This window comes from Branchiostoma lanceolatum, chromosome 3 (genome assembly GCF_035083965.1).
Source record: "Branchiostoma lanceolatum isolate klBraLanc5 chromosome 3, klBraLanc5.hap2, whole genome shotgun sequence".
NCBI lineage: Eukaryota > Metazoa > Chordata > Leptocardii > Amphioxiformes > Branchiostomatidae > Branchiostoma > Branchiostoma lanceolatum.
In genome coordinates this window covers 4,922,817-4,949,134 of record NC_089724.1, presented here as the reverse complement: position 1 = coordinate 4,949,134, position 26,318 = coordinate 4,922,817, and the positions used below count along the sequence as shown (strand labels likewise).

The 26,318-nt window shown below is 43.5% G+C and overlaps 1 protein-coding gene across 2 annotated transcripts; it reads left to right on the top strand.

Annotated features, from left to right (window-relative positions):
* The first annotated feature begins 1,947 nt into the window (after window positions 1-1,947).
* LOC136429803 (ras-related and estrogen-regulated growth inhibitor-like) lies at window positions 1,948-25,228 on the top strand. Of its 2 annotated transcripts, none has more exons than XM_066419780.1 (7): window positions 1,948-2,191; window positions 4,698-4,857; window positions 12,544-12,600; window positions 17,403-17,476; window positions 19,072-19,210; window positions 23,169-23,326; window positions 24,086-25,228. In XM_066419780.1, the coding sequence occupies exons 1-7, from the start codon at window positions 2,171-2,173 to the stop codon at window positions 24,218-24,220; spliced, it is 744 nt and encodes a 247-aa protein (XP_066275877.1). In that variant the 5' UTR covers window positions 1,948-2,170; the 3' UTR covers window positions 24,221-25,228. The 2 variants fall into 2 exon arrangements, with proteins under 2 accessions (XP_066275877.1, XP_066275878.1); XM_066419781.1 differs by lacking the exon at window positions 1,948-2,191 and adding an exon at window positions 4,163-4,290.
* The last annotated feature ends 1,090 nt before the right edge of the window (window positions 25,229-26,318 follow it).

Below are 26,318 nucleotides of genomic sequence, written 5' to 3'. Positions count from 1 at the left end.
TGGTATATGGAATCCGGAGAGACAAGACATTTGCTTTATCTAGCGGTTCCAGTGACTTCGTAAACTGGAAAACAAAATGATGGAACGTACAGATCGATCTAGAGTACTAACACTTGCGAAATAAGCTATTACCTCCAACAATAGCTGCTAACGTTACTTTTCAGGAAAGTTAAGTTTCGCCTTAGTTGGTGTAGTCGGCTTGGCTTGCTCCTGATTTTCTAAACAGTTTGTCAGACTAAGAAAAGGAAATTTCATTTTCTATGCTCGAGTAATTTCCTTGGATGAAGTCATTTGAAGTTTGTAGTAGTCCGTTAGAAAATTTTGATTCTATTAGAAAAGCAACTTTCCTTTAAACTACAGGCTAGAAGTACTTTGGAGGAGCAGGAAGCCATCAGGTAGTTTGCTTGGGAGGAGGTTTTGCGCATGCGCGTTTTTGGTATTTTTGTCGGGTCGTGCCAATATGATAGTCTCTACCAGACTAACCACGCCGACTATAGGGAGAACATTTGCCGGGGGACTTTGGCCATGGAGGGTAACATTCGCAGTCGCAGGGTTGCAATATTGGACCCTATCTCCATAGCCGACCCCCTTCATACAGTTGACTCTATTTGGCCAATTTCTACTATTTTCCCAGCGACCCTCGGAGACTGGTAGAGTCTACCAATATGATATCAACCGAGATGCCAGCTTCAGTTTATTTCACACGTTCCTTTCTCGCTTTCAGTTGCATAACTTTCCAACTTCCCTCCTCGTTTTCTTCCTCGAAAGAAGGAAATACCGTCCTGTGATACGACGAAAAAACACCTCAAATTTGGCGTACAGGTCACGAGTTTGTATGTCCTGCGTCGGACAAACTTCCACATTCCTTTCTCGCTTTCATGTACACCTTTTCCTCACTTCCTTCCTCTGTTTCTTCCTCGAAATAAGGAAACATCCTCCTCAGATACGTCGAAAGAAACACCTCAAATTTGACGTACTCGTACCGTAAGGTTACAAATTTGTTTGTCCTGCGTCTTTCTCGCTTTCATGTACACCTTCCTCACTTCCTTCCTCTGTTTCTTCCTCGAAATAAGGAAAAACCTTCCTCTTATACAACGAAAGCATACATTATCTTTGACGTACATGTCACGAGTTTGTATGTTCTGCGTCAAATGGACGTAATTTCTGCTCGTTAAGTACTTCCTCCCGATTGCAGAATAAAAGACGTCGGTTTTACCACCCATCGCTGTTTAAATATGGGGATAAAACTACATTCCATACGTGCCGAGACGCGTTATCACGTACGGTCCAACGGTCGCGTTTGTTCAACGGTTTATCTGCGGCAGGCTGCAGTACTGTCTACACGGGATAGAGGTCGCTTCGGTTCGATCTGACAGCCCTTTGAACGGGACAGTTCATTGTCTATGAGTGTGTGTGGGTCTTGTTTGTGTGAAGAGCTTGGGACTCAAACAACTTGGTTTCGATGATCAAGTGATGATTTTTGTCAACTCTGCTTACAGGTGAGCCGTTTGGATTTAGCAATTTCCAATGTAAGGAATTGACAGGGATTCATTGTAAAGACGTATACAAGGTTTTAAACCTTCCTGATTATAAAGGGGCTAACAAAGAGTATTAAAGGGCAATAAAAATGCACAAGAAAGTTTTTACAAATAAGAGAAAAACAGCCTATCAGCATTTTTTTGCATAAGGAACGGACATAAAAACAGTGAATACTGGATGATATTTCTTTTAATAATTGGGAAATATACACATTCAAAGCTTACGTACAGAGAGGTTAACACAAATTCTTAAATCAAGAGGATTGTTTATGTTCAACTAATCAGTAGACCAGCAGTACAAGCACTTCACAAGTCACCCTTGTACCCACACGCCACTCCCTCCAAACACCAGAAATGGTCCCTCCCCTCTCCTGCCGTGAGTTAGGCTGTTTAATGAGGTTAGATACGCTTATCGCTCGGCCTGATAAATAATCCCCCTCCCCGCCTGACCCCCCGCGGCGCCGCTACAAAACCCTAGGTCCCTCCAGCCCGGCTCAGACAGCAACCCCGACTCGCGGCGAGCAGACGTGCTGCGAACTTGGAGGAACATACCCGGACTTTTACACTGTGTGTGTGCTACTGAGGATTTCATACGTGCCGAGTGGAGTATTGCCTGTATTTGGGGACAGCCGATGGAGTCTAGGAGTTATTCGGTAAGTTGGTTGGAACCTTCTTTTGCTTCTGTACTTGAGTTTCCTAGTAGGGTTTTTAGGCCCGTTCTCCGATTTACTTTTCATGCGTCCGAATGAATGTCTTGTTTTTCACACACTACCGATGTGGTACTTGTACGAGTGTCTTCTTGAATTCGCTGTTCAGCACACATTTTATATGATACAACAATATTTGGTTATGTCCCAGTAGACCCAGATATGTGGGGTCCCTGACACAGGGGTCAGTAAAGTGGTTCCCATTGTCGACCCTCTTTTCGGCTCACAGACTCAAATGGCGATGTCTAAAACTAAGATCGACGTTACCGTTACTTCCTTGCTGCTCTGACACTCTTCTTGTGACATGCTTTGCTCGACTGTCTAAACATGTGTGCGGGTTTTTAGTCACGGAGTTGACATACTGCCCTCTCGCACCATCGTATTTTGGTGCAGACGAATTTAAATATAGTCGATGTATTTCGCGCAAGCACAGGATTTTGTGCTCTATTTAATTCGCAGTGGCATGCATACATCGGTGTTGCGCAAGTTAATGTTGCGATATATCGCCTTGTCACTACAGTGTCTTCCCTCACAAGACAATTGTGTCATAGAAAATGCAATATTTTGCAAAATAGTGGCCTATAGACCTTTGTCCGCTCCTGTTATTGTGTTGGTGCGAACGTGAAAGGTGCAGACTCGACAAAATTTCTACCCATGTTGGCGATCCGTATTAAAACGTTACCGTTTGTGACTTGGTTTCGAAATCAGAAACTTGTTCTGAATCCCTCAAGATGTGTTTTTTTAATCGTCTTGGGGTGAAAGGAAGCAAGTCCTGCCCTGCTCTCAGGAAGTCCGCATAATAAAGGACCCGTTCTCTGCACGGGGTGTGACAATTTGACTCGACAAAATTTCTACCCATGTTCGTGATCCGTAAACGTTTCCTTTTGTAACTTGTTTTCGAAATTTGACAATTGTTCTGAATTCCACAAGATATTTTACTCGCATTGGCGTGAGATGGAAATAATTCCCGTCCTGCTTTCAGGAACAAGAGTCCGCATAATAAAGGACCCGTTCTCTGTACGGAGTGTGACAGTTTGACGGACGGCCCCGTCGCCTGACCTCTCCGCGTACTGTTGGCTTTGTCCGCCGGTCTTTGTAAACATATGCGGGGCGGCTTCTGGGCAGCTGCTCGGAACAATCGTATACCGTACTGAATGTCCAAGTAGATGTGTGATGATTTAAGGCACATTCTGTACGTCGTTTATGTAGTATGGTTGATGAACTAGTGACACGACAGATGAGAAGACACTTTAGTATAAACAGTGAAACCCAAAGGACGTACGAAGTAAAACTTCAAACATGTATCCGTATAGATTATGTCGCAATTTTAATACACACAGTATCAGGGGACTCTAAATATCGATAGCCAGCACTACTATATAGTTGCCCTTAGCTACATGTATCATAGACATAGAAAGTACAATAACAGCACACTAACATGTCCCATTTTCGTCCTCACGTTTTCATGATACTAGCAACCTCCTTGATACTAGTAATACTCAATATGAACTAGAGTCTAGACTTTCGCAAAAGAACTCAGTGACCGGTGAAGCACAAAGTGCGCTAAGTTGTGTGATCGTACAAACATATCGCCGCTTTCTGTTGTTGTTGTTATTGTTTTTCTGTATGTGTATAAAACAACAGTCATTCACCGGTTGCCGAAAGTGTGACTTATGTGTGAATCTCGCCACTGTGTATCGATGAATCCCTTTATCCGTGATGAGGATATTTACGGTTTATGCTAATGAAGTGGTGCAGTAGTTGGTGGGTCTCCTTTCTTCCCTCGTCAAGCCACAATGGAGTAGACTACACATGTGCGCCGTGTCGGGCGTCTTTATTTCATTCTTATTCAAAACCATCTGTTGGACACGCATACACCGGGCTGAGAAATGTGTATTTTGTTGCTGCTTTGTCCTGCCGACGACATTATGTCCTTAGACCTGTGTATATATATTCCTTGCAGTAAATTCAAAATTCTGTTCAGTGGAGAGACGGGTTGAAAATAGATCCTGTCTCGTAGAGAGCAAGTTCGAGATAAGACTTTGGTAAGGAACATCCATGAAAGTCAGAGAGACATGCACAGATCATGAAGGAGGCTAACCAACTCAACAATGATATGGTCTTTCTTGATATTGTTCCGTTGAAGTTCAAACCTTCTAGGCTAAATAGATTGCTGGAAAGTTGCAATTGACTATGTCTTAGCTATTCAGCGTTTTGGTATAAAACTTGGTTTTCCAGTCCTATCCTTAGGCACTGACGAAAGACAGCGGATGCTGTCTGAAACGTCTGACTGTTTCAAATTTTTATCCAGTTGCTTGAGCAACTCTTTTTGGCGTATCTTACTACCTGGATGTCTAACCTTCATCAACGACTATGCCTTATGTCTGATTTTACTAAAAAGAGTCGCGCAAAATCTGCCACGCCATAACTTTCTCTTTCTTACTTCTTGTAGATGACGGAGACTACGTTGAATACCAGGACGTCTTATTCCCCGATCATGACGCAACGCGCAAAGATGAAAAAGCGCGGGAACAACTGCAACAACAACCGTCTGAGCGACGAGCCGCAGGTCAGGGTGGCGGTGGTGGGGGACTCGTCAGTCGGAAAGTCCGGTGAGTCAAAAGTTTTCTTTACATGTCGTCCATTTATAGATATCCAGGGGGTGATTTATGGAAGGATGTGTCATTTCTATAATTCGTGTCTTCTTGAGTTCTTGAGAAAAATCTCTAATGTTTGAGGACAGTACTCAGGCCTGACAGAACCTCCTTGGTCGGACATTGCAGACCCGTCCGTCGGCAAGTCCGATCCTTGGAGTCAAAATATCGTCGATCTGCGGAACAGTCCATGTCCAACTGTTCTAGGTTGGGGGGGGGGGGGGGGTGGGGGGCGGTTGATGGACATTTGATATAGATTTGTCTTGTGTTCTCGTGGTGTATAGAAAACAAAATCAGTGTTCGATACTGGAACATACACGATCAAGACTCGATCGTCCGTACGTCGGCAAGTTCGATGAGTAAAAAATGTCGTCTGCGGAATAGTCCATTCAAACATTTCTAGGAGGGAGGGTCATAGTTTTCACCTGTGTTTGTTTCCCTGTAGTATTATCTTCTTACTAGATTTAAGAAAAAGATCAGAACTGGCAGAATGTAGACAATTTCAAATAGGCTTCTCTGACACATGTTCAATTCGCATTGTCAATGCCAAGAGCTAAAGCCAGACCGGGGAGACATGCCACTGATCTAGCCGTGTCTCTGAAGCTGACCGCTGGTGTCACGCAGTGTTCACTGATATCCCCGCACGTGAAATATGGCCCGGAGAAGTGTCTTGTTTATCCACTTACCACGCTTCATTTCACCCCAACAAGGCCTACAAGCCGACCAAACGTCTGGAAAGTCTCCCCCAGCATTGTGCTAACCGGGTTTGAGTCGGTCTAAATTTGGAAGGATGGACGGTAAAGTTTAAATGAATCCACATGCCAATGTTAGAGTATTTTTGCAAAACAATGGGGTATTTTTCGTGTCAATGTCACTGCGGATAAAACGGACGCTGAGTTGCGAAGTACACTTTGGCAGGAAGATCATACAGTTCATTAGGCTGTCTGACTGCCCTGTTGTGTATCAAACACGTCAAAATCTAACGTTATCCGCCCAACATCTGCTTGAAGATATAGGCATTTCGCGTTCTTACGAGTGTAACATAAAGTTCGACCGTTCTTGGCAAAAATATTGAATATTTCCTCCACTCCATATCATATGCTATACGTTGCCTGCGAAACAATCTATTGGTTAGGAAGAAGCGCATTGGGAATTTTTAGCCACTGTGTTTTCTCGCAGTACAGAACCCAGTTGGACTTGCGCACCGTGTGTTCTACCATCAGTCAAGGTCTGAGGGTATTCAAGGTCAACGTGCTAAAATCCTTTATTGTTCACACGGGTGCCGAACGCAGCACCGCAAAAATGCTGACGTCCCTCAAACGGGGACGAAATGAGATAAAAAAGATCCGGAGACATGTTGTTTTCGCCGTCCCCAGGCGTGTCTCGTGCCTCCGACAAACGACTACTTGTGGACAAATATCTCACTGATAGTGATGCTCATTACACGATAGCTGCGTCGCTACGGAGACGTTTTGTGAAAACGGGAAATCTCCAAGCAGATGTAAGGATCCGAGTTCACTTAAGCGGTGCACCTTTTGGCTTCCTCTAGGTTAAGAAAACAAACGTAAAACGCCGAGAAAGCCCCGATCCTACACCTGCCTGGAGAATGATTACTAGTAGTTGAAATAAAATTAGAAGATCCAATTAATTACAAACTCTCGCAGAATATTCGTTTGTAGAAAATGTTCCTGTATTCAGCTCACAAAGCCTCTCTGTTGTGATTGTGCGTTTAAGGAGGCATATTTTATCAGAAGGGCAGAGAGAATGCGTTGTTTAGAAGAGGTCGGGTCGGAGGACCGTGAACTTCAAAATATCCCTGCGTCACGGGACCTGCTGGCTCCGCGTAGTTGATGCACGAACTTCGATGTCGACTTGTTTTGATCTGGACTACGTCTGTTTACCGGGTTGCCATGGCAAACTGGCAGAAACAGATAAGAAAGTGACGGAAATATGGTTTCCATTGTGAGCGCGCCCATGTCTTCTATTTAGGCGTCGGCGTTGACTGACTGCCCTGCCGCACGCAATATCGCCAGAGTGGGATTAAAAACCAAATCAAAACATCTCCAGTTACGTGTCTGTCGACACGACATCACATTTATCGCAGAATATATGGCAGTGTTTTTGGAAATTAATTGCCGTTCGAGAGAAAAGCGGTAAACATAACTGCGAGGTCACCGCCCCCTCCCTGATAGACCTATCTTTATGACTTAACAAGGTTCGTTAAAAGTTGTCAACAACTACTACTAAAGACGGTTAGAAACAGTCCATTTCCTGTCATCGCGTTTGTTTGCCACAAAACCGCATTTATCAAAAGTCGGTGTTTTTGTAAAACACCCGCGCCGCAAATGCCGCAACCACTGTGGTCTCCTGTGGGTTCTAAAGATTTACCTATATTTAAACATTTTGACAGGGACGCCAAAGTTTGTCAAAAGACAGCTCGGAATCGTCCATTTCCCTTTCCTATCTGCTTAGAGACTGTCCATCCCTAGTTAGTGTTTAGCTGGGCCTAGGCCCGTGACTGTGTGTTATTTTTGGAGCACGCGAGATCAGGCCAGGCAGTGGCCAAAGAAAACAGACGAATTCTGCCCGACGGGGCTACTGTCGGGCACTGCACGGAAAGTGTCGCAGACGGTCAGCAACTAGTTTACGTTTGCTATTTTTCTATTGATTTTGACTTCACAAAACGTGAGTCTGGGTATGATTTTTGGGAATGAAATGTTACAATTTCACGAAAAGCGTTTGGAATGTTTGGTAGTTTGTCTTACTTGAAGGAAATAAAAATGTAAAAGAGGATCTTCAAGCTTGCTGCCCATGCTGCTGCTACATTTTTGACAGCTTTTATTTCCTTTCCGACACAATACTTACTTTTAGCTGTCCTCAAAATGACCCCAACCTTAGTAACCTCGCCACGTACGCGGTGCGCTCTGGACAACAAATTATGAAGCCTCTGCGTTATTCTATGTCTGGTCTCCTCCTCTGCTGTCAAATTCACGTAACGTCTTACTCCAGACGGCTTTGAAGTCTGCGTAATGACCACACCTCCCCGCAAGGGCCTGACAGCGCAGCGGCGAACAGCTATCCTTTGAAATTTGTTCCACATCGAGGGAAACAAAGAAGAAGAAGGAAATCTGCGCCTGATCCCCACTCGTTTTCAAGATGGTATCAAAAGCCCCATACTTTTCCTGGAGTTATAGAATCCGAACCATGTTCGATCTAGCTGACGTAATTCGAACCAAGATATTCTATTGTAGAAAAGAACCCTCCTTCTTCGAACCGAACGTGTGTTCCATTTGGCCCTTTGGGGTCAAATTCGGTCACAGAATGCACCCAACATGGACTAGGCTGAAGGCTCGCCTGTACTAGTAATAAGCGTGAAGACTCAATTAGTATTAGGACCAGCGTCTTGCATGCTGTATTTACAGTCTGCCGTGGTGTGATGGTTCCTAAACGAAGGAGCTTATAAGATTTAGATTACGATTTCAACAGATTTGATTCGGCTGGAACATTTAAAGACCTACAGCTAGGGCTACCCCAGCCTTATACCATGTCGTGTATGATATTCAGTAATTTCTAACTTAACATAATCTATTTGATATTCAAAAGTTCTTGTTTGTTTACATACTCATTCCATTGACCACTTCTGTAGTATCCAATTTGCCTGAAGCACACCTGGGCCCAAACAAACATCATATGTAAAAGTCCACACTGAGTATTAACCCTGCTGGGGGCGTGTTTACCTGTGGCGCGGCTTCACTGCCCGGGGGGTAACGTTAGCCGTTGTCCTTGTACTTTTACTTATGTTATCAATGCTTTTCGCTTGCTAACCACGTCCGTGCAAGCGAAAAGCATTGAGCCAGCGGTAAGCCTCTGCCAGGCTCCGTCCTATCGTTGGGGAAATAGTAGAAATCAGCCGAGGTACTCCGCTATACAGGGTGGGTCCGCTATACACTGCCACAGTGATAAGGGAGCTTCACTGTATAGCGGACTACCCTGTATAGCGGAGTACCTCGGCTGATTTCTACTATTTTCTCAACGATAGGACGGAGCCTGGTAGAGGCTAACCCTGATATTCTTGAAAGTCATGACGTAAGATCTCTTCGGAACTCTATATGAGGAAGATAGATAGCACAACTTCTACCAATATCGTAACTTTTCTCCGACTTATCCTGTATATGTCACTCACAATGTGGTATCTAGATAAGCAAACGCCCTACAAATAAACGAAAATGGTGATTTCCATAAAATATATAGCCGCCATGACCTTGCGTAAGGCCGACGGCCGGCGTGTTTTCGTAGCGGCGTGTGCGTTTTCCCGTGAGGTTCGAAGCTCAAGCCAATAACAGAATTATTGGCGTGTTTTCACCATAGATAATGGACTTTCAAGATGTAAACGTTAGCTGTTTCTCCGGTCGGGTCAGGAATGTTAAAGTGGCCTGACAAGAAAAACACTCATATTATTCCGCCCCCTGTTGACCTTAGAACTCACAAACAACACCTGTGCGTGTTCAGGTGGGGCCACGGTCGCCGGGATCACTTGCAAGGAAACTTCTTGGCCCAAGACGCGCGGCTTTCTTCCGGGGCTCCCCGGGGGGTTCCGGAAGTTCGGTTTGGAAAATAGGATTTTTAACATTCCTCGCGGTCCAGAGGATGATGTCATAAATATTGGTTTCATCTTTCGATCGGAAGTTTCTTTCCTTGTACGACCTCTTATTGTTTGGTCTGCCTCGCCATTCTTCTAAAGTTTGCCTTCAAATACCATGGAGGTTAAAATCCGGCCTAAGACTTGCATCAGGGCCCTGTTATTTTGTAATAGCAGTAGAGACGACTGCTTGTCCGAAAAAGTTGTGTCCTTAGTGACTCATAGGGTAGCTCTTCGCATCACCTTGTGGCAAGTGTAGCCAAGAACGTACGAGAAGAAGAAGAAACAGACCACATTCTCAATTTTCGGCGTGTACATTATTTTAACTTACTATTCTCGCCATCACAGACACGGGCTATAGCTCTATTCATACCATTTCTGAGCCAACTTTGTCTTTTTTCTAACACTAGTCCATGATTGAAAAAAAAGGAAAATCCAGATCCTTAGCAACCCCGCGCTTGTAGTCACATGCTGTTTCAAACGCTGACGAAGACCTCTGCGGGCAGACTGGCGCCTGACCTCACCTCAGGGGTCAAACAAGGTCAAGATATCCACTTGAAAGGGGCTTAAGTTATCGGCAGGGGAGAAGGCAGGAGCCGGTGATATGACTGGACTCCATTGCGGGGTGAATAGGGCCTGTGTTGGAGAGCTTCGCCTGGCACATTCCTCGCATAGACCTGAGAACCAAGAACGCAGTGGTCGCATAACTGCTACACGCCATTGGAAACTACTTAAGAAATACTGAGATTGTGAGAGATTTGGTACAACACAAGGGTCAAGTTTCCGCACCCTTTTGACAAAGTAAACCCCACCTTCGCCCTTGTCTCCACATGCCCTTCGTTTGGCACCCCACAGAGAAAAACGCCCAGGTGACTAAGGGAGGCGTGGCGGTCTGTGTCCGAGTCGTTCCGCCGCCAAGTGGCCATGGTTGACTCTCACCACGTGTGATAACTTGTTCTGAGTCACCGTTATAAATACGTTACCAGAAAACTAGGTTAATACCTTCTACAGTCAGCGCGGATTTTCTTTCGATCAGCCAAGGCAGCTGAAACCTTTCTGTTAGAAGGACAAAAATCTTGGGAAAAGAGCTTTATATCAAAGCTCCTTGATTTTGGTTTGCTATATTTTTCGTCGTCACTGGTTAAACATCTGCAATTCTTTTCAACCTCCTTGAGGTTTTATATCAAGTATTACTGCAGTCTTCGATGTTGAAAAAAGTCCATCTTGGTGCGTCATCAGTAAAGAAACGCGAACGGACAGATCTAGACCGTGGTAGCGACTGTGGGGGTGTTACAGAAGTATGCAGCTCAACCATTCCTAGCGAACCGACCGCATATCTTTAGTCTGCAACCAAATAACCAACATTCATTTTTAGAAGTCCGAACCTTTTTCTCATGCCATGGCTGCTCTGGTTATTCAACGGCCTAGCTTTCCTTACATTCAGCCTTTCGTCCGATGTGGGTGAATTCTTTTAAAATCATGATCAATTGCTCATTGATACTCTACTGATTAAAAGAGCTTTCCCCTGTGCCTCGCCGAGTCGACAGCGCTTTTAGTGTTACTACTATCCAAGCAGAGGTTGGGTGGTTGACTTGCCTTGTTTTAATTGTGACAGCCGGACCGGCTACAGTCTTCTCTAACAACCTCAGGGTTTTCCCAGTCTTCAAGCAGATGTCGAACGTTTCTCAAGCTCCCGATTTCGCGGGGCAGTAAGCCTTTCTAGAAAAGCCCTGTGCTCCGTTACGATTTTGCCTTCAGTCTACATCTGCTTGGGGAGTACGGGTTTCCCACGTTCGTACCTCCCTCCCTCTGGCACTACCATGAGAACGGCGGCGATAAGAGCGCACAATTCAAATGCACACTTCACACATACACGACACTCTCCGCCCAACTCATTCCCATATTCACGGTAACGACAACTGTTCTATCGTGAGATAATGTCGGCATTTCTGGCGGTCCGTTAGCGAAGAGGCAGGGCACGACAGATCATTGTAAGAATTCAAAAACGTGTGAAAGCTTTTAAAACTGTATTATTTATATACAAGTCCGACTGTGAGAGACATACAACAAGGGCTGTCCAACTAGCCGATGGCTATTACAAAGGGCTAGCCCTGATGAAGGAAACAATTCACAAAATACAACGGAAAAATATAACAATTATATCTAGAAGAAACAAGTATGTTCTACATGTATGATGTAACCTTCTTGTTACAATGTGTGACGTATATATTACTTAGAATATTGAATATTATAGGTCAAAACTTTTGAGCTTAGAATGTATAGCAATGCAAACTGACACCAATCTGGACGAATTGACATCACTAAATGTCAAAATATATTATTTTACGGCTAAACTCTCTCTTGATCCGTTGCTTTGAGTGTTTTTCATCTCTATCCCTGCCGCCCACGACTTTCACTAGCCCACTAGCCTTGTGAGAAAATATCACCCATGGTGGGAAATCTGTAGCACCTAATTATCAACAAGCCAATTGTCGCCTCGTCGACAAGTGCTGATGTTTGTTTTGCTTTGGTTTCCGTCACTCTCCATATCAGAGTCCCCCGCCCTCATTAGCAAGTGAGAAATTTACTGCGGCTTCTTCAGAGGCGCTGCCGCTTCTACTCAGTTTGCATCATTCAACTGATGTACAGATATATTTCCATTTTTGGCTAAAGATAGTACATATGACAGGGACATAATTAGGCTGTAATATCAGATGTTGGATGTCTGACTAATGTAATCTACCATCGGATAATTGGAATATTTCTAGAATAATATGATATAATTTGCTACCCTAGAAAATTGAATACACATTGTTGGTTTCTTTCCAGTTTTCATTATTTCATACCGGTGTCTGTATTTAGATTTAATATCTTTAAAAGAAACAGAAAATATGTATGGCGTTTACTATGTTCATAATGAATGAAATACCTTTATTGCACGTCAACGCTATTAAGTAAAGACAATATACTGATATTGACCCGTTTTCTGTATGTCGTTTCTCCAGCTTTGTCAGTTCGGTTCCTGGCCAGAAGATTTCTACCGGAGTACGCGCCTGCGCAAGGTACGTTCGCTTTTTGTGATCATCATGATGTTTTGTATCGTTATTTGGTTGCTATTTAGAATGTCGGGAAGTGATAAAAAGGGCAAGAAAATTCACGAAAGGGAAAAGAAGGGCAAATGAAACTTGTGCCTAAACAATCATTTTAATGCAAACCCGTAAAGATTTTATTCATTTCTTAATTCAAGGCACTGCGGGCAATAATGATAACGCAAATACTTACATTCATACAAAAAAACTACAAAACAGGCTTTAAGACTTTCTAGAGAATGTAGTTCTGTCGAAAACCGATTAGATTAAAAAAATCAAAAAGTCTTTTGAAAAAGACGAAACACGATTTCCATCTGATCGCATCAAATCCACCAGTATAACGCTGTCCAAACATTGAACTGGCCCTATAGGATTTTGGAAATTTCACTGAATCTTTTCATCATCGAAGATTGGATTGAATCCGTATAAATCGGAGTGCCTCGCCATGTTTGGTCAGGTGAGGCTTGACGTAGGTTTGATTGACAGGCGGACCAGACGGTAATGTTTGCCCACCGGGGGTCTGAACATGTGTCCCAGACCTCCCCGGACTGACACGGAAAGCTCGTTAGACAAGATTGATCTGCTGTCCGCAAATACGCGCCAAGGCCAGATACGGACAGTGTGTGATTGCATTGTTTTTAACGCTGGGTAGCACTGAGATAAAGAAGAATTCCGGCTTGGTATTCAAACCTGTCATAGCTGCCGAGCCTCTTCTTACGTATAAGCTATAGCTTCTTACGTAAATTTGGAACAAATTGCTATTTGCGTAAGATGACGAAGAGACATGGTAGCTACAACAGGTTTGGATATCAGACTAGAAGTATCCAACAAAACAGTAAATGACAGCCGGTTAAAAGCGAGTCTTTTGAAAATACTGAGGCTTGTTTCAATAACTTGTAAATTAAATGTTCCAAAAAGTCGTTCGTTTTGCAGAAGTCATGATAATTTTTCATTCAAAATTAAATTTCCAAGTCTACGTACGACATCGAACGTCAACATCATAGAAGTTAGAACCAATACCTCTCACCCCAGAACATTTCTCATTTGTGTTGGTAACGAATATTTCTGTGATTACGTCAGAAGAGCGTCTCATCTGTTTCGGATGACAGGCTGAACTTTGCTTTAGTGACGGACGTGTGTTTCGGACGTTCTTCTTAACGTCGCCATGGAAACGCATATTTTCTCGTGCAGTGATCCAGAACGGCTTTGGCGGGAGTTTGTTGAAGGGAACTTCAGTTTGTTTGAACACCGTTGCGATGACCTTACAGAAAGGATGTAGTCAGCCAGATTCAGGGACAATGTTGGTGCGATTGGAAAAATCCAGAGAAATTAAAATGGTACTCTTCATTTTTCTGAGGGCAGAAGAAAAATAATCTTTAAAAAATTATATTCAGGGAATACTACCTCATATTCTTTTTCTGGAAACCTTTATAGTGTATACTGAAAGTCGGCTTAAAGTTTTTATTGGGGGGGGGGGTGCTTCTGAAATCTATCATTAGATTCTTTAAACATCAACGTACGTGAAATATATAGTTATATAACGTTTAGGAACGAACAGCTACAGAAGATATGCCCTCCTCCCAAGCTGTCTATGATTGACAGAAGATACCTCGAACCGCGCGACATGTTCACTCCGTCACGCGTTTCGACGCGTGTGTGTCGTCAGAAGCTTAAAGGAAAGCCACGGATTTGTACGACTGCATTTGCGCCAATGACTTGTCTGTGATTCAAAAAAAGATATTTCCAAACCACACACGATATGCTCAACTCATCACTCGTTTCCACGCGTGTGTATCGTCAAAAGCTGTTTGAGTTTTAAAGAAAGCGGTGGAATTGTACGACTCAGGATTACGCCAATGCCCTCCTAACTTTTCTGTGATTCACAAGAAGATATTTTCAAACCGCAGGCGATGTGTTCGACTCATCACTCGATGTGCGGAAGCTCTCGATCAAACCGATAGATAGATAACACATGTGAGGTGAGATGAGGTGGCCCGGTTACGTCGCCCCTCCCAGGGTTAGGCGCACTGCACTGACAGGTAGCGCTGGCACCGACTCGCGCCCAACTGTCAGGACGGCTCAGTCACCCACTGGGAACGTCCTCTGTCCTGCGGATGTTGCGGGGAATGCCTGACCGCAAACGCACGTGAAAATACACGAGAAGTATTCGAAGATGGCCCCGCCCTGGTCTACCCAACCGCAGCTTGGAACATCGCCGATATCTCTGCAGTTGGGGGTGTCTAACGGGTGATGACACCTTTAGCGTCACACTCGAGTCATGATGATGACCCAACCTAAAATCTACAAACAGATGTATCGGTCGGGGTAATTATTATCTCCATGAAAAATGGAGATATTGTTTTTGGCGTGTCTGTGTGTGTGTGTGTTTGTGTTTCCGGACTCTTGTAGTCAGCATAACTCAAGAACCTCTTGATGGATTACAATGATATTTGGTATGTGGGTGGGTGTTGTGAAGCCGAAGGTCAGGGTCGATTTTGGGCCCCCTGGTATGTGACCTTGGTACTGCAGCAGAACTTCAATTTTTGTATCTTTTGACCTGGACGTGCTGTGGTCTTGATTTTTGGGTGGGAGATAGCTTGTGATGTAATTAAGAAGTGGTGTAGGTTTGGGCCCCCTAGCAGCTTGCTCTGGAACTGCAGGGGCGTTATTGTGAAAATCTTCTAAGGAGTATAACTGAACAAAGGAACAACGGATTTCCATGATATTTAGTATGCAGGTAGCTTAGACAGAGATATACACAATGAAGTGTAAATTATGCTAATTGGGACTTAATTTGCATAGATAATGAGGGAAATCTATATTTGCTGTGTTTTCCATTATAAGACTCAAATACATGTAACATGTGTACTTTATGGAAAGTGGAGCATCAACAGATACGAATTATGCAAATAAATTCCTGATTTGCATAATTAATGCAAAAACACCGAAATTCATCAAATTTGAAAATTATAGGACTGTCAATATTGCAACATGTTTAAGTAAGATAAAGGTGTTTATGATAAAGCATATATTATGTAAATGTGTAAGTCATTTGCATAAAATAGACTTGTTCATGGAGATATGAGGTCGCGGAACTCTTGTTTTGTTGGTCTTTTTTTTCGGCCACTTCTGTGTTTCTACGCCTACGAACAACCCTCCGCAACTTGTAGGTTAGGAGCCGTTGGTGAGTTAAGAAGATCCGCGACTATAAAGAGATGTTTTAAAAAACACGCGTGAAACACTGAGACTGTCCCTTGTATCTGCTTGGAGATTAGACGTCCCAACGCCCGGCTCTGGCCTACCCGACCGCAGCTTGAAGCATCGCCGATATCTCTGCAGTTGGGGGTACAGTGTCTATCGCTGTGTCTATCGGGCGATGGCACCAACACCTGTAGCGACGTGACTCTGGTGTCGTCACCTGTCAGTTAAGCCACGGGTGGTACACCGGTAGCCACGGTCACACAGAATGGCAAGGATGACGCATTAGCGTACTAACCAAGGTGAAAAAAGGAGAAGAAACTGAACCAGAAGGTTGAACATCTAAACTTGATCACCCTGAAGACTACTTACAACTAACACGAAGTCTATTCTATGTCAAGCTGTACATTCGTAGGGCGACCCCTTTTAATTTTTATTGCTGGGTATACAGTTCTATCAAAAAAGTCCCTTGATGCAGAAATCTCATACTGAGTTTGTGGGCACATTATGAGATATCATGCTATCATATTGTAGACCGGCTGTAACCTTGGCTGACCGCAGCGGAAGCGCTCCTTACCTAACCAGCCGGGCGTGTGCGTCAGACGTACGGAGTTCAAATTGGAGGAGACGCTATGATTAAGTAACATATTCCATTACCTGTAGTTCCTGTAGAGGATCCTGGTCTTTATAAAAATCGCACGGTGGTGTCGGAAATGATCGCGACCTTCGAAGAAAAAGAGTCTTCCGACGCGCAGCGGGGTCTATGTCATCACGCAAGGCCATACCGTATCCCCATCACTAGATGTCATGTTGCTGCTATAAAACGCAAAATAAACTCAAAGAAAGTTTCACGTTTTCCTTTACTATAACACGAAATGGCCAAAGGGTCAACCTCCTAAACCGTAGAAGTTAGTGAGCCGGACAGAATAGAGGAACATCTTTGACAGGCTAGTTTACTCTTGCATAGTTAACGGTGATAGTCACATTTCAGGTTTATATGTCAACAGGTCGTAAAAACAAAGTTGTTTATGATTATACAAATGGTTTGAGTCGACCTAGAACTACGCTGGCGGAAGTTGTTTTCAGAGCCCGCTGAGCTTCCCATGGTTTAGATTTCAACAATCTTGTCAATAATGCGGGACAGATGCCTTCTTCCGGTAACACTTAGTCTGATGTTCTTTAGCTGGAGCTCACCCAGCAAGTGTAACGGTTCCTCACCCGTCAGGGACGGACCGGTATAGACATCGGGTAGTCAGAAAATGGGAAAAAATTGAACAAAAAAAAAATGTCAGAAAAACGCACAAAAAGAATGGAGAAGGAAAGTTTAAGAAAGAATTTGGTAAATTACTGACATGTAATAGAAAGTTGCATTTGCATATTTACACGATTCCTCCTCATACGCCTTGCCCGCCCCAGGATTCCCTTCCTTGGATCATCATCTTCACTTTATCAACTAACATTACAGACAAGTACATGAAACAACATGCTTTAAAAGGTCTGAAATTGTTTTGTAATGAACTAAAAAGATGAGAGCAACAATCAGAGAATAAGGTTTGTTCTCTCCTGTGTTCCTGCAGAGCTGCTGTACGAGAGACAGGTGGCGGTGGACGGACACCTCATCCCATTGGTCGTGCACGACACCGCGTCACAGGTACGTCATCAATATCACGTCACATGTTTTTCCAGTATTCCAAAATGATATATGAGTGTTTTGTTGGTGCCAGAGAGATAGTAAAGGAATGTACTGAACAATACAGTCATGTGATGCACATGCAGGTTTAATTTCACAGATAACGTCAACAGCAAAAGACGAGCATAGAACAACAACATGGTTTTCAATGACGGAGAGGTTAGCCTCCAAGCAGGCCCAATGGATTGCAAAGACCGTATCCAACTGGAAGAAGGAGCTTGTATAGCAATCCAACTTGGGTTGCAAAAGCGACTTCTTTCTGCCAGTTGGATACGGTCTTCGCAACCTATAGATCTGCTTGGAGATAAGGAGAGGTTTCCTTTCTTCAGTCTGCTTCCAGTTCAATCCAACCAGTGAATAGTAGGTCAAAAGTAGGTGGCGTTCAGGTTATGTTGTTGGTCTGGCTTCAGATAGGATAGTTGAAAAAGAATACACCGAACATCGAGTTTGCTCCATTAATTAAAGAATACCATCGGACGCTGTCTATACTTCAGCAGTTTCCTCAATTACAATAATACTGCAAAGCAAATAAACTAGCTTCACTTGTCAACTTGATTTGAAAAGTAGGCGTTTTCTGGCTATTATTTTTGGCTGTCATCACAAAACGGCATACTATCACGTGCCGGTATTTTGGCGTGTTTCAATCAGATCAGGTTTTGTAAACACGAACTTGCCTGACTGTCGACTTAGCTTCAGCTTCTTGACAAGAACAAGTGGTAAAGTAAAGAATACGGACGTAACGAAAACAAGATGTCGGACAAATATAGCAGGGTCGTGCAGAGAAGCAACACTTTGCATTCTTACGTCTCGGTGTGTTGGAAAAAGGCCAAATGTATCAGCAAAGGGGTGTTGAACAAACGTCCTTATAAGGAATTCCAACCTACTCCCTTGGTTATAGAGGGTTCTAGGTATTCCTCCTGCATCGCTATCGATGTGATTTCAGTGGAAGCTATTCAGACGGAATTTAATTGGAAAGGGAGCTTTTTTCACGAGGTCAAAGCCCGTTTCGAGTAGGCCCCTCTGAAGGTTCAATGAAAGGGCTTTGAACTTGGCTAAATGTACGACACAGCGTTTGTGCGCATGGTCTATTGAAACGATGTGACACTGTGCTGGTAGCCTCAGCACAGAATCTACCCGGAAAAATAAAGGATAACTCAAGACTTGCGTAACATCATATTCGAACTCATTAGTTCAATATATATGAAGCACACTGTGCCCTGCAGGCTTCTTTTACGACCTTTCTTTGCTTCGAGCCTCTTTCGGAATCAGAACTACTGCACTGAAACGAGCATGTGAAACATGATATAGCGCTGGTGATGTAGTCGCAAGGAATGGAAAACTGCGATTGGCTGAAAGCCGCGCCTAAGGTTCTATCGAACGAGAAACACGATACGGTTTTGTGCATGTTGGCAAGAAAACGAAGGTCTGTGATTGAGGAAATGGAACCATTGTTCTATACTAAAATGGGACCAATGTTCTACATTAAAAGGGAACCGTTGTTCTTTATTGAAATGGAACCGTTGTTCTATACTGACGTCGCCTGTTTTGTCCACCAGGTGTCGAGCCCGAGCAGCATCTTCCAGGCGGACGGCGTGCTGGTTCTGTACTCCATCACCAACAAACGGAGCTTCGACACCGCCAAGAAATACCTGGAGATCATCGCCACCGAGCCGGGCTTCGAGAACCTTCCTACAGGTGAGCATACCTTCAAGATTATGGGGGAAAGACTTAGCGAGAAGATAAACATTGTGCTTCGTACTGGTACCATGGTGCAAGACAACAAATGCCCGTCCGAACTAACCTCACAACCTAGCCACACTGAAAACGATACTAAAAATATCATTTTCATCAATGATATCAAGTCTGTAACGGAAAGAAATGGTGGGTCATTCTTTTGCCGGATTGGTGTCAATCAACTCTTACCGAAACATGCATCGGATTTAGGTGCACTATCGTTTAGTGCAAGGTACTGCTCCCCAATCCATTTCATCACATACCTGCATCCCTCATTCGTGACTGCGCTGACACATATCACAACAAAACCTTCCCTGACCCACCACTACACCTAAACAGTATTCGAACTCAAGAATCCCCCGGTTACAAATCTGTCGTCAGTCCGTTTTCAAAATAAGCCCCACACACATGGCAGCAACGTGCCACGGCCGTGGAAACTAGGGCAGTACCCACTCTCATGCGTCTCCACATGTGATGGAGTGCGTCTGTCCTTGGCAATGTTTTTCCCCTCGGAGCGAAGGTCACACATATTTTTTCATCACGTTCTTGTACTAACCTGTAGGAATGCAGGAAGACTCCTAGCAGTAGTACTCCACTGTACGTTGATGAAGGTTAGACATCCAGGTAGTAGTGAGATACGCCAAAAATAGTTACTCAAGCAACTGGATAAAATTTTATCCAGTTACTTGAGTAACTATTTGTGGAGCACTCCACTGTTTTCTGCTGCTGCAGTGGTCAGAACATCCTGCAGCCGCATTCAGTCTACAGTTTACAGCAACGATTTACAGCAAAGATTTTAAAGTCTACAGCAAAGATTTCTACAGGAAGACTAAAAGCGTTACTCTCCAAGCAGAGCATGGGTTTCGGCTGATTTTTGACGTGTTTTTAGGCGTTTTTGTCTGACTTTCTACTTTGTCATCTTTTTTTTGTATAGTCAACCCAGTGGGCTATACAAAAAAAAAGATGACAAAGTAGAAAGCCAGACAAAAACGCCCAAAAACACGTCAAAAACCAGCCGAAACCCATGCTCTACTTGGAGAGTATAAAAGCGTATGCTGTACACATGATGTCAAGTGACTATGACGTGTAACTGTACTGTCTGGGCTCGCGGTGTACCATGTGTGAACCATTACCGGGTTGAAACGGGGAGCAGGTGCAATGACGGTACAAACACAATACAGAGTCAAAGATAAAGACAAAATGAGGCTCAGGTGATGGTCCGACGTCAGGCGTTACTCGAAACACATTTTGTTACAAGGAAAGAAAACAACGAAGTCTTGTCTGATCATGAATGTGGTTTACTGGAGGTCAGCAGCCTTTACTCATCTTGCAATGATATCAAACGACTAGGCCTTTGTAATAGCGACAGACTAGATGGGCAGCCCTGGCTGTGTCATAACTAAAGGCAATGATACTCTTTTTTTTATTTTCATTATCTTTGGGGGGGGGGGGTCAGTGACCTGTCTCTGTTTGCAGCCAGGGGCTGAATCACGAGGAGCTTAGTTAGAATTGGTATGGCTGGATCTGTTCAAATCGCAGGGGTCTATGATAGCAGCCTTTCAGTGCTCCGGTGACCTCGTTCGTAATTAGTAATGACAGTTATTGTTGTAGCATGTTGTCAGGAAAATCACTACGTGTACCGGATGAGACGTATACTATCGATTCTTAAACACGGGTTAACGAATCAACCTCGACATCACGGGATGTTCGCCGGGTGGGAACCGACAGCTGCAAAACCAGGTTATGCTTGGGTCACATTTCCAATCCGGGGCCCGTACGGACAGCTTGTTTCAACGAAAAATATGATAAGAAGACAAAAAAAGACACAAAACGTAAAAAAAAGTTGCCACTAACAATGTATTGTGTATTTTCTTGATATGCATTTTTTATTTTTCGTTTTTGCAAACAGCCCGGCCGGGCCCCGGATTGGAAATGGGACCAAAGCATAACCGGGGGTGATCGGATACCTCTTGTCCTAATTTCTTACAAACGCACTGACCTCTACTGACCGCTAGTTACCTCTCCTATATCTTCTCCCGTTCTTCTTCTTATCTCTTTAAGACTATCAGGGACTTGCCGTGAAACCGCCTGAGAATGTCTGGTTCTAAGAAACCTGGTTTGAATGAACGCGGACGGAAGTAGAACGTGTGAAATCATGAAAAAATTTATTCAAGCCTGTACTAGCAACTACCTCTGCCTGTGGACCACCTGGCCTTTGTGGCCACTTTTTGATGGTACCTTAGACTATTTTCCCACTGCCCCAAGTCCATACATAAGCATCCAGTCTATGACGACCACCTGTCAACGGTGACTATATTCTCCAAGTCCCTTACTAATCTAGGTGTTCGCTATAGACCGGTTTGTTTGTACATACGTTTGTCCGGTATAAAGGGACAGTTCCAAACTCCTCAAATTATCTTCAGATGGACCCTGAAACGAACTTTGCACCCTCGCAGTGTCCGTGTTATGTAAGTGTCCCAAACTCCGTGCTATTCCAACACGCGGCGTCAACCAGACCACCCGACGGAGCAATGTCTGCCATGCCGATATTTTATTACCCCCTGTAAGTAAGTAAGTAGTATATCACTAATACCACCCAGGCCACTTGTACAATGCATGTAGATTTGTTGCGGCCCAGATGGCAGGATAAACTGTTTACTCGAGCAGCGCCGGTGGTACTCTCGTCTGTAAACTGTGGTAAATCACGAACCGTAAATTACCAGCCGGTAACAAAAGGTTTTCTCGGATGCAGAAGTGATCGCATTTTCTCACGAAACAACCCTACTGTTAATTTAGGAGAGGTCAGCCAACGGTTATGCTCAATTTTGTTTCTAAATCCATTCAGCTCCTCTTCAATGAACTCAACAAAAATAAATCAAGTTTGTTTGAAAACGCACTCACTCCAAAAATCCATATGCACTTAGATAACGTTATATCTTGCTTACAAAATAAAGCTATCTTGATTATGATTTTCAATGTTCTTTGGTTTTGTAATTAATTGTATACATATAACTTTGGCAGCACATTACAGTTATGATCAGAGTAATAAAACTAAGAGGAACTCTACTCCAATTCAGTGGAACCCACAGTTATTGTAATAAGTTACTGTAAATCTAGGAATGTTCGCGATGGTTTTTTGTTCGCGGTTTTCGCGGTGAACTTTCAGCGCGAACTTAAAACCACCGCGAAACTTTTTGCTCACCTATGACTGTAGCACTACTATTGTTTCAAACGCGAACTTCAAACCATAGCGAACACTACATTTTCTCTCTACTGCGAAATAAAAACCACGCGAACTGTTAAATGCATTTACAGTATATATAACGACCACTTTTAACCTGACTCAGCGCAGCTAGCTCCGATACCAGCTGGCTCAAACCCTGGTGACTCAGCTGATACAAAACCCTTATCTGTTTCCCCACAGCTTGTTGATAAGTTTGCTCACCCATATCTCAAGTATCTTGTAACAAAGATTGAAAAGGGCACAGTGACCCGAGTTCGTTCATCGCGTAAGATTTTTGTCTCCATACCTTGTCTCCAAAAGAACCAAACATTTCAATCTTAACGTTACGTAGATACATTTTGTGTACCCTTTAATTTCGATATCGCACCAACAGATCTGACTATTGCGGCAAACGGGCATTTCATGAGCTACGCTTAGTTTTTTCTGCCTAAACACAAACCACTGACTGTATTTAGAAAATAAATAATCTTGTATACAAAGACATGCAGTAACTTTTGCAGAAACGTCATCATTTCATCATTTCCTACTAGAAACATCAACCGTTGCCTGCTACATGTATGACGTGATAGGGAAACACAGTCTGTATACCATTATGTTATCAACAGCAAAGGTATAGTTTTGAAACGTATTGATCCCTTCCATATTAACGGTGGATTTTGATATTGTATTTTCCAGTTCTGGTCGGCCATAAGAGTGACTTGCAGCACCTGAGACAAGTGGCGTACACGCATGCGCAGCAGCTGGCGTGGGACGTGGGGTGCTCGTTCTACGAGGTGTCGTCCGAGAGCGGGACCGAGTCCGTGGATCACGTCTTCCACACGATTATCAGACAGGTGAGAGATACTTCTGTAACAGTGGGGATCAGGCGTGAGTTCGAATCCCGGGAGCGGCGTACTCGCCCCTTTGGGTTTTTACAGTGGTTCCCACACCGGCCCTGTGAGTAACGATCAGATCACACAGGGATGTCGAACTCGGAGACTCGGGACGAGTCTAGAAAGAAGGGATGTCGAACTCGGAGACTCGGGACGAGTCTAGAAAGAAAAGGGGGAGTAGTGTTACGGTGGGGATCAATCTCCACTAACTGACTAGTCTAACTGGTCCGGACCTCTTAGCCTAGTGGTTAGCGCGTTGATTTCCCAAGTCGTGCGGATCGGGATTGGCGCGGGTTCTAATCCCGGGAGTGGCGTACTCGCCCCTTTGGGTTTTTACACTTCCTTCAAAATTTAAAGCGATGAGAAACAAGAATCGTAGGTAGATGTAAAATTGGAGAAGTCTTTCATAAAGAAGGGGAAGGAATCATGATTTACACCGAAAGGCAAGAAATACGGGACACTACTAGTATCTTTTTAATTTATTAAAGTAATTATTCCTTTACAAACTTGCAGATTCAAATTATTATTGAAACTTTATTCTATCAATCAATATAACGTTAGCAGGTTGATTTTGAAATTTCTTACAAGATTGAAAGTACCTGTGTCAAATAAAATGCGTCTTGTCTGAAGCAAGGAGGTAAAAAGTCTTGTCTAAAAAAGTTTGAATTTGTATTTATTGAGCAAAAACTGAATGTGCCATTTGTCTGTCTCTCTCTCCAGGTCCTAGCGTCCAGGCAAAGAAGAAAGCTCAGCAGCACCAAGGACAGACGACAGAGGAGTAACAGCATCACATCCAACCTCTGGAGAAAAACGCGCGCCGCCATCTTGGAAAAACTGCGAAGGTCAACTCTGTAGGTCACGTGTTAGTTAAGTTCCATTCAGCTTCAGGGGCCGCGTCTGTACAGAATAGGTGCCCTGGAACAAGCATGTACAGGACTCGTTACATAATTTGGATCGGTGGTGACTTCATATATGATATAAGACTCAAAGTTTATCTTAATTTGTATTCACCTGTGTGACGAACAACTGCTGTTTGGAACTAGATCAATTCCAGCTTATGATGTATTAATGTATATACTTAAGATAGAACGGACAGGCTGTATGGAAAGGTCATATATATATATATATGAGAAAAGAGAGTAGACAAATGAAATTAGATATGTACGAAAGTTCAGGCTGTTAGAGTTTATGTTCGTGGAAGGAACAGCAATGGTGATATCGATGTCATATTCTAAATGTAGTTATTGTTAAGACATGTGAATGATTTGATTGCTTAATAATATGCCACAGTTCGCTAAATGTACATGTACTTGCGATAGGAAATGTACTGTTATATATTTACAACTTTATAGGGAAAGAAAACTTCTTCATAGATATGTAAAATTGCAAAGCATGTACAGTTGTATACGTTACTTGAACCGAGGTACAATATAACTTCCGACTCGTTGTAAGATTTTATTATACGTTTGTACATTTTTGTTTGTGTCAACTCTGTGCACTTATTTGTTGATCAAGTGCAACGTTGGTAATTTATAAAGAAAGCGCTTGATTTAATGTAATCTCTTTTAGTCAAATCAGATTCTTGTATAAACGTTTGTATAAAAATGACTAATTTGTCTACACGAGTAGTGCAATGGAAAGTACCTGTTTTATGCGACTGTTTGTTGTAAATAGAGGCGCCGATAAAGGCGCGAGTACGGAGGAAAGATACGGAAACTGTGCAATGTTGTTGATGAATCGATGAAGTACAAAGTACGAGTACATATTTAACTGTGTAACAGGTTCCTAACCGCATAAGTCGCATCGAATGTGAGTCGCTAATGAGTCTAATACGCGAGAGTGGAAAATAAAGTTTATTTTTACATGGTTCAAACCATATGCGTGCGGTCTTATGTTTAATCGTGTCAATAGAATAGATGGACTCCTTGGTTTGGCTGTGTTGTGGCCGTGTGCTGTATTGTCATCGTTTGTGGGTGAAATTCTGACCTCATTCCTAACACACTCAGCAGCTAGCTGTTAAGAAGGCCGCGTGTGTGTGTGCGTGTGCGTGTGCGTGTGTGCGTGCGCGTGTGCGTGTGCGTGTGTGTGTGTGTGGTAAGGAAGGCTTGTCTAGACTCATAGGAAATCCACGGCGTACATGTTCCCATGACAACCGTTCGCGGAATTAAATCCTGCCTCGTTGAGCTGCAGTATTTGGGTCAGTGTATCTGTTTCACAACAAATGAGCTACATGATCATCCTCGCCACAGATTCAAGACAGGTTACTAACGGTCAAAACTGGCCAAACATGAGACAAAGCACGCAGAGAGGAGGCCACTGCGAGACCGTCGAACGTTCAAGAACATGGTGTCACGGTGACATTGTGGTCATGGTTGTTGACTAAGAACTCTTCAGTTCAAATTCCTAGCAGGCCTCAATGTCGTGGGAAAGGCACATGACACCAATCTTCACACTCAACTCAGGTATAAGTGAGCACCTATAAATGTAATTATCTTCGGCTAGTATCGTCCCTCGGATAGGAAGGTAAACTGAGGTCACACCTTTAAGCACATTAAAGAATCCACATGGAACCCACACAGAAGAACATTTATCGATAAAAGCAGTGGTCCATTCCGGTGTGAGTGGATCAAATAAATGTGTCCGGATATGCAGCTTGTACTGTCCAGTACCAACTTGTGGTGGTGCCTCGAGCACGTTAAAAAGGCTGTGCGTAGGCTGATTTTACTTGTGTTTAATACTTTTGTGTGTTTACCGTCCCTGCCCCAATCAAGTATAAGAATTAAATGTATAAGAAATAAAATCATCTGTAACTATCTCTTAATGCATATCTTAACCAAGGAGGGTAAAGTTCAAAATGTTACCTAGCTGCCATATCCCCAAATGAGGACTGACAAGCTAGAGACGCTCCTGTTCGTTCTGGATGCCAAGATGTTGTCGGAGTAATCTTAGGGTC